Source organism: Emys orbicularis, chromosome 10, assembly GCF_028017835.1.
Source record: "Emys orbicularis isolate rEmyOrb1 chromosome 10, rEmyOrb1.hap1, whole genome shotgun sequence".
NCBI classification, from domain to species: domain Eukaryota; kingdom Metazoa; phylum Chordata; order Testudines; family Emydidae; genus Emys; species Emys orbicularis.
Window position 1 is genome coordinate 90,654,950 of NC_088692.1, and position 12,558 is coordinate 90,667,507.

Sequence of the window (12,558 nt, forward strand, 5' to 3'; positions counted from 1 at the left end):
ACTCTGACAGATCCTAGCAGCTGACTGCTGTTGGTGTTTGAAAGTTGTGTTTGAGTCTCTGCTCTCGTTCCAGGTGACTATGCTGGCTTCCCAGGGTGTGGCCTGCTCAGACTGCATAGCACCTACCGTCATGACCTCAAGATCTATGCTTCAGATGAGGGCAGGGTTCAGATGACGGCAGCAGCTTTTGCAAAGGTGACTCATCTCTTATGGCATCTGCTCAGTGCACAGCAGCCCAGATAACCCAGAGATGGTTCTTGGCTGTAGGGCTGATGGCCAGCAGCAAAGGATCTACACCGGGGTGGGCAAACCTTTTGGCCCGAGGGCCACATTGGGGTTGCAAAACTGCATGGAGGCCCGGGTAGGGAAGGCTGTGCCTCCCCAAATAGCCTGCCCCCCGCCCCCTATCCGCCCCCTGACTGCCCCCCTCAGAACCCCTGACCCATCGAACCCCCCCTGCTCCTTGTCCCCTAACTGCCCCCTCCTGGGACCCCCGTCCCTAACTGCCCCCCGGGACCCCACCCCCTATCCTGCCCCCCTGCTCCCCATCCCCTGATCCACCCCCCCCCCCCAGAACCTCCGCCCCACCCAACTGTCCCCGCTCCCTGTCCCCTGACTGCCCCCCGGGACCCGCCCAGCCCCCTTACCATGCCTCTCAGAGCAGCATGTCTGGCAGCCGCGGTGCCCGGACGGAGCTAGACACTCTGCCACTCTGCTCGACAGAAGTGCACCGCTCCGCTGCCCAGAGCGCTGCCCGCGTGGTGGCGTGGCTGTGGGGCAGGGGGGACACCAGGGGAGGGGCCTGGGACTAGCCTCCCGGGCTGGTTGCTCAAGGGCCGGGCAGGACAGTCCTGCAGGCCGGATGTAGCCCGCGGGCCGTAGTTTGCCCACCTCTGATCTACACCATCTGGAGTTGCTACAAAACTCTACTAGATAGGTCTCAATAATTATTTTCCTTTTAAAGCAGGCCCAGATGATACGCAGGGTGAGTTCTCCTGTGGGTAACCCCTTTGCAGTCCTAATGGGGGTGTCTGAGACTGTCCACATTTCAGAGACTGTACATTTGCATGGGGCAGCACTGGCAGTGCAATATGACCCTCATATTTCTGCTGCATTTGACAGCACTGGAGCAGTAGTTGAAGCCTGGTAACGAATCAGTCAGATCCTGGGTGTGCATGATGCCAGTGCCATTTGTATGCTTCTAGGTGTTTGTTGCTTAGAAGGTTGTTTCTCAGAGGACTGCTTAGTTTAATGCAGGGGTGGCCAAACGGCGGCTCACGAGCTGCATGTGGCTTTTTTACAGTTAAAATGTGACTCACGGAGCCCCTCCCTCCATTCTCTGTTACCAGATTGGGCGGGAGCTCGGGGGTTCTGCCCGGTGGTAGGGTTAGGGGCTTCTGGTCTCAGGGCTTCAGCCCCACAGAGCGCCCCGCTCCTGCTAAAGCCCCGAGCCCCGGCGGGTGTGACCCGGCTCTCGAACTTCTGAAGATTGTCATATGAGGCTCGGAGGCTCAGTAAATTTGGCCAACCCTGGTTTAAGTTGTGTCTCTCTGGTACCACTTGGTTGTAAATGGGCAGTGAAATGTCCCAAATGACCGTGTGGGGTAGGGATCAGGTTGGGAGTGTCTGTGGGTACCATTCAGACTAATGGGAAATCAGAGTGTCTTCTGAAATCTGATTTGCAAGGAGCTTTCATTATATAAATGGTTCCACCCCTTTAGAAGTCAGTGACTCGAGGGTGCATTAGGCAGCCAAGGACTGCTCCAGTCAAAACCTACAACAGTTCTAGTTGCACTGACAGAATCTTTGGCACTTTCCTAAACACTGCCATAGTTAAAACCATCCTCAGCAGCTAGGATTTCATTTGGTGACTTGAAGGAGAAACTAGTCCTGAAATTTGCTAGAAAGTGTGCTGGCTTGTGTTTCACTGAGCTGAAATCCTCTCCTGTTCTGCTCTAGGGTCTCCTGGCTCTGGAGGGAGAGCTAACCCCCATCTTGGTGCAAATGGTAAAAAGTGCCAATATGAATGGGCTGTTGGACAGTGATAGCGACTCCCTCAGCAGCTGCCAGCACAGAGTGAAGGCACGGCTGCACGAAATCATGCAGAAGGATGCCAAGTTCTGCAAGGGGGATTACGAAAAGGTAACATAAGAACGGCCATACTGGGTCAGACCAAAGATCGATCTAGCCCAGTATCCTGTCTTCCGACCGTGGCCAATGCCAGGTACCCCAGAGGGAATGAACAGAACAGGTAATCATCTAGTGATCCATCCCCTGTCACCAGTTTCCAGCTTATGGCAAACTGAGGCCAGGGACACCAACCCTGGCTATCCTGGGTAATAGCCATTGATGGACCTATCTTCCATGAATTTAAAATCTAGTTCTTTTTTTTGAACCCTATTATAATCTTGGCCTTCACAACATCGTCTGGCAAAGAGTTCCACAGTTTAACTATGTGTTGTATGAAGAAATACTTCCTTTTGTTTGTTTTAAACCTGCTGCCTGTTAATTTCATTTGGTGACCCCTAGTTCTTGTGTTATGAGAAGGCGTAAATAACACTTCCTTATTTACACCAGTCATGATTTTATAGACCTCTATCATATCCCCCCTTAGTTGTCTCTTTTCCAAGCTGAAAAGTCCCATTCTTATTAATCTCTCCTCATACAGAAGCCTTCCATATCCCTAATTATTTTTGTTGCCCTTTTCTGAACCTTTTCCAATTCCAGTATATCTTTTTTGAGATGGGGTGACCACATCTGCACGCAGTATTCAAGATGTGGGCGTACCATGGATTTATATAGAGGCAATATGATATTTTTCTGTCTTATTATCTATCCCTTTCTGAATCATTCCCAACATTCTGATCGCTTTTTTGACTGCTGCTGCACATTTGAGCGGATGGTTTCAGAGAACTATCCACAATGACTCCAAGATCTCTCTTGAGTGGTAACAGCTAATTTAGACCCCATCATTTTATATGTATAGTTGGGATTATGTTTTCCAATGTGCATTACTTTGCATTTATCAACATTGAATTTCATCTGCCATTTTGTTGCCCACTCACCCAGGTTGGTGAGATCCCTTTGTAATTCTTCAGTCTGCTTTGGACTTAACTACACCTCTACCCTGATATAACGCTGTCCTCGGGAGCCAAAAAATCTTACCGCGTTATAGATGAAACCGCGTTATATCGAACTTGCTTTGATCCGCCGGAGTGCGCAGCCCCCCCCGGAGCACTGCTTTACCGCGTTGTATCCGAATTCGTGTTCTATCAGGTCGCGTTGTATCAGGGTAGAGGTGTACCTTGAGTAGTTTTGTATCATCTGCAAATTTTGCCACCTTACTGTTTACCCCATTTTCCAGATTATTTATGAATATGTTGAATAGTACTGTTCCCAGTACAGACCCATGGGGGACACCAGTATTTACCTCTCCATTCTGAAAACTGACTGTGTATTCCTGCCCTTTGTTTCCTATCTTTTTAACCAGTTACTGATCTACGTGAGGACCTTCCCTCTTATCCCATGACAGCTTACTTTGCTTAAGAGCCTTTGGTGAGAAACCTTGTCAAAGGCTTTCTGAAAATCTAAGTACACTATATCCACTGGATCCCGCTTGTTCACATGCTTGTTGACCCCTCTCAAAGAATTCTAGTAGATTGGTGAGGTATGATTTCCCTTTACAAAAACCATGTTGACTCTTCCCCAACAAATTGTTCATCTATGTGTCTGACAATTCTGTTCTTTACTATAGTTTCAACCAGTTAGTCTGGTACTGAAGTCAGGCTTACCAGCCTATAATTGCCGGGATCACCTCTGGAACCCTTTTTAAAAATTGGAGTCACGTGAGCTATACCAAATGCAGTCATTTGGTACAGAAGCTGATTTAAATGATAGGTTACAGACTACAGTTCTGCAATTTCACATTTGAGTTCCTTCAGAACGCTTAGGTAAATACCATCTGGTCTTGGTGACTTATTATTGTTTAATTTATCAATTTGTTTCAAAACCTCCTCTAATGACACCTCAATCTGGGACAGAGCCATCCCAGGTCTTGCTGAATCTGGAAAAACCTAATGTGCCAGTATTAAAAAGGATGAACCGAGTGGTTCTAGTTCAGACAGCCTAACATTGAGCCTGGCAAAATGTGGAAAGGCCGATATGGGATGTAATCAGTAAAGAATTAGTTAATTCCAGCCAACATGATTTTATGGGAAATAGCTAACCCAATATCACTTTGTAATGAGCTTACAAGTCTGGTTGACAAAGGTAATAGTGTTGAGATAATATACTTAGACTTCTGTAAGGCACTTGACTTGGTCCCATGTGACATGATTACAAGATTAACACTGTACAGAACCAATGTAGCCCATATTAAATGGGTTCAAAATTTGTCTGCCTACATCTCAAAAAGAAATTGTAAATGGGGAATCATTCTGTGAGGGTGTTCTAAGTGGCGTCCATCGGATCTGTTCTTTACTCAGTGCTAATCGCTATCTTTACCCGTGATCTAGCAGAAAGTATAAAATAATTACTGGTAAAGTTTGCAGGGGTCACAGAAATTGACGGAAAGGTAAATAATGGCGGGGTCAGTTCTACAGAGGGATCTGAATCATGTGGTAAGCTGGGCTTCTTTGAACAGCATGCATTTTAGTACAGCTAAATGTGAAGGTCACATGTAGGAACAAAGAATGTAGTGGGTCACACTTCTGGGAATGGGGAGTATTTTGGAAAGCAGTGACCCTGAAAGGGACTCTCATGTCCAGCTGGTATCCACTAGGACCTATTTTTTTTTTTTTTTTTTTTTTTTTTTTTAATGGAGATATCCCATCTCCTAGAACTGGAAGGGACCTTGAAAGGTCATCGAGTCCAGCCCCCTGCCTTCACTAGCAGGACCAAGTACTGATTTTGCCCCAGATCCCTATGTGGCCCCCTCAAGGATTGAACTCACAACCCTGGGTTTAGCAGGCCAATGCTCAAACCACTGAGCTATCCCTCCCCCCTTTCCAGGGCCTTGCACTGGTTAAGAGAACACATGCAATCCCTTGGATGCATAAGAGAGTATCCAGTAGGTGAGGTGCTGTTACCTCTGTATGCAGCATTAGTGAGACCATTACTGGTTACTGTGTCCAGTTCTGGTGTCAACCCTTTAAAAAGGATGTTGGTGATCAATCGGAGAGGTTCAGAATGATTTGAGGTCTGGAAAATGTGGCTTACAGTGAGAAAACAATGAGAAACTAAAATAAGATCAATCTGTTTAGTTTTTCCAAGAGAAAGTTATTTGGTGGCGTGATCACTATCTGCAAGTAACTACCGGGGGAAAAGGCTTGTGATAGTAGAGGCAATGTGGCAGACAAAGGCATATCCCGATCCAGTGGCTAGAATCTAGAGGAATTCAGACTAGAAATAAGGGTGTAAATTTTTAACAGTCGGCGTAATTAACCATTGAACAACTTGCTGGGTGATGTGGTGGGTTCTCCATCACTTGGATTCTTTTTGAATCAAGACCAGATGTCTTTTTCTAAAAGATCTGTTCATCCAGAATTTATAGGCTGATGCAGGAACCATGGGGTGAAATTCTCTGCCTGTTCTATGGGGGTGCTCCAAGTAGATTATCATCATTCTCTTCTGTGCCACATGTGCATACACATTTTATCAGGGCCGGGCCACAGGCGGCCTGTGTGCACTGGTCAGTTACTCACTTGCGGTCAGGAGACACATAGCGGAGTCGGGGTGGAACTGGGTCAGGCTACCAGGAAGTCAGGATCAGGCACCAGATTACAGACAGCAGGCAAATAGAGTCAGGGACAAAGCAGAGTCAGAAGCTGGAGTCTAGGTCCACAACAAGGCAAGGTCTGGAACAGAAGCAAGCAGGAGATCTGTGTGGTTGCTCAGACCACTCTCCATGATGGCTTCCTGGTTTATATATCGACATGAGCCAATCAGTGGGCTGCCACTCAGGCCCTGCTGGGCGGTACTTCCTGCAGTGCCTAGCATCACAGGGTCCTCCAGTGAAAACCCAGCCTAAGTTTCCAATGGCAATATGGAAGTGTCAGCGGCCCAGAACCTGCCTGGTCCCAGGTGCTAGTCCTACAGGTTCTTATGCACGCACTGATGGCAGCCCAAATGCGATCGGTGGCAGTCTCTGAACTTACTTGAGAAAGGGATAGCTTCTCCTCTCTCCTCGGCGATCCCTCGGCGTTCGAGGATGATTGTCGTCCATAAAACGATAGCCAGTTATCACTGGGGCATCTTCAGGTGGCTAATGAGACCGATCCGAGATCCATAGATCTGGTCTCAATTGGGGCAGTCATTTCCCAGTGGAAGGGGTGGATCTGGATTGTCGATCAGGCTGCGGCATGTTCTTTTCTTCTTTCCTGTTTCTCAGTTTCCGGTTGTCTCCATTGATCTCAAAATACTGGGATCCTTGTCACAAGGTCCTTTTCCATTTTGGTTGGTTGAGGGCATCCCTGGAGTTATGTCAATATTGCACTTCTTCATGTTAGCGTTGAGGGTGCCTTTGAAGTGCTTTATTTTTGCCCACCCCATATCAATTGGCCATGGCTCAGTTGTGAGAACATGATCTGCTTCGGGAGTCAATTTTCTGGCATTCAAAGAATGTGACCAGCCCAACAGAGTTGGTGGTGGATGGTCATAGCTTCAATGCTGGAGGTTTTGGCTTGGGACAGAACACTGATACGGGTGTGTCGGGCATCTCACTTGATTCAGAAGATCTTGCAGAGGCACCATTGATGGTATCATTCAAAAATCTTGAGGTGTCTACTGTACATGACCCTAGTTTTGGCCCTGTACAAGAGAGCAGGGATAACAACAGCCTAGTACACAAGAAGCTTGGTTTGATTCTTGATGTCACAATCTTCAAAGACATGTTTTCTCAAGCGTCTGAAAGCAGCACTGGCACATTGAAGGTGGTGTTGAATTTCCTCATCGGTGTTGGCTTTCTGCTACAGATAGCACTTCCTTTATCTCAGCAGCTCAACAGTCTCCAGGGTCTCTATTGATCTGAATTACGGGAGCAGGATCCTGGTGATTCAGAGCCTGTTGGTGGAGTATTTTAGTTTTCTTGGTGTTGAGTGTGAGGCCAACTTGGTTGTAGGCCTTTGTTGGCCTCTTCCTCTCTGAGGTGAAGGGGACTTCCTTCCCACACAAGCATAGGGCCTCTTCCTCGCAGGTCTACCTGGAGCAGTCATGGCAGCTGAGCATGGGAAGTAAAATAATCAAGCCTGGATCCAGTCCACTCCATGTACGTTGTCAGGACCCAGACTCCTCTGTACTGATGAAGCACCTGGCAGCACTTGCCCTCACCAGCATCTGATGCACTGGGAGTAAAGCATGGTTCTCAACCTGGGGACCAGGAACAGATCCTGGAGGTTATGACCACCCTTCCTTTCCTTGCAACTATACTGGGGGAGGGTCCCCCAAACTTTTTTCTCTTGTAACCTGAGGTCCCAAAATGGAAGAAGCCGAGACCCAGTAGAGAAAAGGAAATGGCTTCTCACCTATGAATACCACCTAGCCCCTCTTGGAAGGTCTCTGCTGTACCATAGCGAGAGACTTTTGCCAACAGGCCAGGTGTGGCATGGAGGGTCGGGGGAGGCATAGGCTGTTGGTGGATGTGTAGGATGACTGTTACACAGGAAATTAGTTTGTCAGTTGCACACCATTTCCAGAAGCTTAATTGCTGGGGCTGGGCTGGATGCTCTGTGCTCTCTATATGCATAGACACTAACCTTTTTGTGTTCTCTTTACTCTGCAGTTAGCACCTACAGGCAGCATCTCTCTGGTCAACTCCATGACTTTCATCCAGAACCCAGTAGAGATCTGTGACCAGGTGTTTGCCCTGATCGAGAACCTCACTTCCCAGATATGCAAACGTCTGGAAGATCCCAAATCTGCAGGTGAGCGGCTGGGCTTGGGAAGAGGGTTGTCCAGAGCAGAACCCTCTAGATTGGTCTGTGCAAGCAAGAGCTCTGAGCTGTATAAATACGTGTCTGCAGCAAAGAGGCTTAGGAAACACACTCATGCTGTTGATCTGGAAGCTCCCATTCCTATTTTGAACCATGTTCAGGAAAGCTGTAACGCCAAGGAGCCGGATTGCTCTGTGCTCAAGGCGTTAGAGTGATTACTGTTAGTAGCAATGCAGACTTCTTGGTGTGACTGGGTTTTCCAAGCCCATTTGTGGTATTTGCTATGAGGCTGTAGGTCTTTCTGTATTTTTCCTTTCCTTTCCCAGCAGGAATCCCAGCTATCAGAAACACGTGCAGTCTTGTCAGTTGAAACTCAAATAAGAGTAGCCTGGGTGTGAACATAGAACCATAGCAATGTGGGGCTGGAAGGGACCTTGAAGTCATCAAGTTTATGAGAATGTCGTCATGTGCGACTGTGTCAAAAGCCTTACTAAAGTCAAGATACATGCTTTCTACTCCCCCCCCCCCCCAGGTCATAACCCTTTCAAAGAAGGAAGTTAGGTTGGTTTGGCATAGTTTATTCTTGACAAATCCATGCTGGCTATTGCTTATAACCCTATTATCCTCCAGGAGCATACAAACTGATTGTTGAATAATTACCAGGTATCGAAGATAGGCTGACTACTCTATAATGCTGCAGGACCTCTTTTAGTACATCTACACTGCACTTTAAAACCTGCAGCCGTGAGTCTCAGAGCCTGGGTCTATAGACCTCAGGCTCGTGCTAAGGCACTAAAAAGAGCTGTGTAGACATCTGGGCTCAGGCTGGAGCTCAGGCTCTGAAGCCTGGGGTCATGGGTGTGTTTCTCCAGCCCAAGTAAGGACGTCTACACTACTCTCTTTAGTACAAGCCAGAGCCTGTAGCCCTAGCTCTGAGACTCTGTACTGCAGCTTTTCAAACAGTGTAGAGAGACCCTCTGTTCCTGTTTTCAAACCTACGTGTTTTGTTCTTGCTGCGCTTTAGACCTGCAGCTGTACCACAGCGAGACTTTGGAGCTGATGCTGCAGCGCTGGAGCAAGCTGGAGAGGGATTTCCGCATGAAGAATGGGCGCTATGACATCAGCAAGATCCCGGATATCTACGACTGCATCAAATATGATGTACAACACAATTGTACCCTGAAGCTGGAGGGCACTGCTGAACTCTTCAAACTCTCCAAAGCCTTGGCAGATGTGATCATACCCCAGGTACAGTCTGGCTCAACTCTTTCCGCTCTCTCCTAGGAGTTGCGTTTGCTCTCAATAGTGGAAGTGTCTGGCATGGGTCTCACAAAGGGATGTGTCTTCAGGCCCGTGTCAGGTTTCCCCACTGTGTGAGCAAAAACCAGAAAGTCATTGGTTGGTGTTTATAAGAGGATTTCACTGTATTGGGTAGTTCCTATTTCTTCTGCATTTTCTCACTTGTGGGACCAAGGCAGCTACTCTGCAAGCCACCCATATCTTCTAGAGAGCATTGTCCACTGGGTCAGCTTGCCCCTCCCTCGCCCTCTTAGCCAGAAACCTTTTTCTAGCCTTGGAACCTAAGCGGCCCTAACCACCCTACAGTTCCTTCTAACCATTGAAGGTGTAGCGAGCTTGGATCATACGCAGTGTTCTGCGTGCTTATCTTGTTGGGTTTTTTCTTATGCCATTTAGGAGCAAATTTTGTTTATAGTTAAATTATCAGCCAACTAATCCAATTTCTTAAGTCAAAAGTGCAGAAGATGAGATGTCCATCTGGCATGGGCTTCCTCTGGACTACCACGAGCAGAAGGGTAGGCTCCCTCACAACCTCAATGTCAAGGGAGACTTTTCAGGCCTGCTAAGCTAAGGTTAGCCATGTACAAGTCCAGCGTCAACGTACAGGATTGGCCTGCAGAGATGGGAAGTCTGCCTCAGACCCCAGTTGGTAGGAAAGCTCTTCAGGCCCAGTTGATTAAGTCTGGCTATCAAGTTAAGGATCTGTTCCCTATTAAGATCCCTGGATAAGTCCAGGTCAACCTAGCAGACCTGGCTGTATGCCTAAAGTGGCTCCTGAAAGGTCAGAGGCCATTGTCCACCTCTGAAACCAAAGCATGGATCTAGTTGTCTGGGATCCAGCCAGCATGAGGATCCAACCCCTTTGAGGAGGAAGAGTCCCTTATCTAGTGTTTCTGTGCCCAGCATGGGACCATTTAGGCCGAGGCCCTGGACCTGTCCTATTCAATGGAGCCTGGTACTGCAGGTGTAACACACCGTGATCTTTAGAGAACTGCTTGTCTTACTGGCTATGTGCCCAAAATGGTGACGTGAGCATCCTTGTTGAGGTCCTTCCACCACTGGAGATTGGGAACTACATTGCAAGCTTCTGATGGAGTTCAGGATGGTGGATCTGTTATGGGATGGAGTCTTAACGATGGTCTTCCTGTCTGGTCATGTTCACATGTAAACGCTTGATGCCCTGCTTGTCTAGGAGAGGGTTTTCCCCTTCCAATGCCCTGTCTTTCAGGCTCTCTCCTTGAAAGTCAAGAATGGGACGGAATCCATTTATAGACTCTCTTACCACCAGAAGCCTCAGCAATCAGTTTATTAGGTTCTGAAGCTGTGTTCCCTTATTCCAAGAAGGGCCCATTGTGGTTCTCTTTGGTTCCTAGCCTACCCCCAAGAGCTCAGCTGTGCCACAGAAATTCAGCCTCCCAGGATTGGGTTTGAGAATCTAGCACTGGGGATCTAACAGGCTCAAAAACTGATGCCTGGCTCATGTCTGAGGACATGAGGTCATAGGCACTGACTCCGTGGGTGCTGCGGGGCTGGAGCACCCATGGGAAAATTTTTGTGGGTGCTCCGCACCCACCGGCAGCCCACCCCCCCCAGCACTTCCCGCTCGCTGCCTAACAGCTTTTTGGTGGCACTCAAGACTTTCCGGGAGGGAGGGGGAGGAGTGGGGACGTGGCACACTCGGGAGACGAGGTGGTAAAGAGGCGGGGCAGAGGCGGGGACTTGGGGGGAACGGGGTGGAATTGGGGCAGGGCGAGGGTGGGGCCAGGGGCCGCGGGGGTCGAGCACCCACAGGGCAGAGGGGAAGTCGACGTCTATGCATGAGGTTATGATACAGCCTTTTCCCCACCTAGTCCTTTCGATTCTTAGGCATCTTATGGATCCAAAGGTTTCACTATTATGCCATCTTCACAGAAAAACAAGCCTCAGTTCCATACTCAGAGGATCTGATGAATAGCTCCACAAGGGGCTGCCTGTTGGCTTCAGAGTTTTTCTGCCGCTGTCACCGCTTGGCTGGCCCTTTTAAGGTGAGCTGGGCTCAGCCTCCCCTGCGATGGAGCAGTTCCCCCAGCTGATCCTGACTGTCTGGGAATCAAGTGGCTCAAGTCAGTTATCTGATCCAAGTGGGGAAGAGTTGGGTGACTCTCATCAGGGGTTGGGATAGTTGCTGGAGGGAGAGTCCCTCCTGTGACTGACCCTGAAGGGAGAGGGCAGCAGGAGAGAAGGAGGCTCTTGTGGCAGGGCTTGAAAAAGGCCATCACTCAGACAGCCTGGAAATAGACTTGGAATAAGGCTCCAGCCTGGGGAGAATCTGATTTGGGAAAGGACTCTGGGATGAAGTCCTGAGGGTAGAAGCCAGACCTGCAGGGAGAAAGTCCAGAGGTCCGCACTGTGAGTGAGTGGGGCAGAAGGTTAGCCCAGGAGGGGTGGAAGACCCTGTTGTTTTATGCTCTGACTAGAGACTCCTGCTTGCCAGGGTCTCCTTGAGAGCAGGTGGACCTGTCGCAGGACTGTTGTTAGGGCTAGGAGGGAGATGCTGTGCCACAGCAGGCCACAAGCAGTTGCGGGGAAGATGCACTGTTGTCTCAGCAGCCCTATTACAAGGGTGAGAAGAGATGCTGGGAACTCTCCCCTTGTGCAGGAAAGGATCCATGGAGAAGAATGTGCTGTCAATCCAATTTGGACCTAGTGCTATTGGTGAGGGGCCATGAGACATACTTTGATATCCCCTGGATCTGGCAGCATAAATGCGCTAATGGCTGTTTGTTTCTGACCTCTCATAGGAGGGAGTACGAGCAGACCATTTGTGTTCTCAGAGCTACTGACCTCAGATTTGTCTGCTTAAAAACCAGGAAGTAAATGTTTCAATTCTGATTCTGGTGTGGCTCCAGTATGAAGTACACAGCAATCCAGAGCATCAGCACTAAGCATATCTAGATACCATGGAATTTACAGCACTGTCTTTGTCTTTTGTAACCCATGTATGGATATTAGAAACACCTAAGGGCTCCCATTCTCTGCTTTACTAAACCCTTCTTGGAGCTGATGGAGTACACAGGGTCTGGTGGACAGTCAGGCCCAGAAATTGACAAGAGCCTCTGTAAAAGAGCTCTGATTCCTCCCATCTGGAATGCAATGCATCAAGGTTTTTATTTGTAATATAAATAAAAACCTCAATACAGTGCATTCCAGATGGGAAGAATCACAGGGAGGGAGGGTGTGTGTGTGTGTGTGTGTGTGTGTGGGGGGGGGGTGTTAAAAGAAAAATCACTAAGCTTAAGGGTGTGTGAGGTTTGCTTCTTGGTTTAATGCAAATAAAAGCTTGCCAGCTATC

At 48.5% G+C, this 12,558-nt stretch overlaps 1 protein-coding gene across 1 annotated transcript in view; it reads left to right on the forward strand.

Moving 5' to 3' along the window:
- Positions 1-12,558, forward strand: part of PPIP5K1 (diphosphoinositol pentakisphosphate kinase 1) — a 115,856-nt gene that overhangs the window by 28,403 nt on the left and 74,895 nt on the right. Inside the window, exons 17-20 of the mRNA XM_065411547.1 lie at positions 74-195; positions 1,960-2,142; positions 7,778-7,919; positions 8,953-9,176. Coding sequence (XP_065267619.1) covers positions 74-195; positions 1,960-2,142; positions 7,778-7,919; positions 8,953-9,176 — 671 coding nt within the window. The remainder of the gene's footprint in view (positions 1-73; positions 196-1,959; positions 2,143-7,777; positions 7,920-8,952; positions 9,177-12,558) is intronic.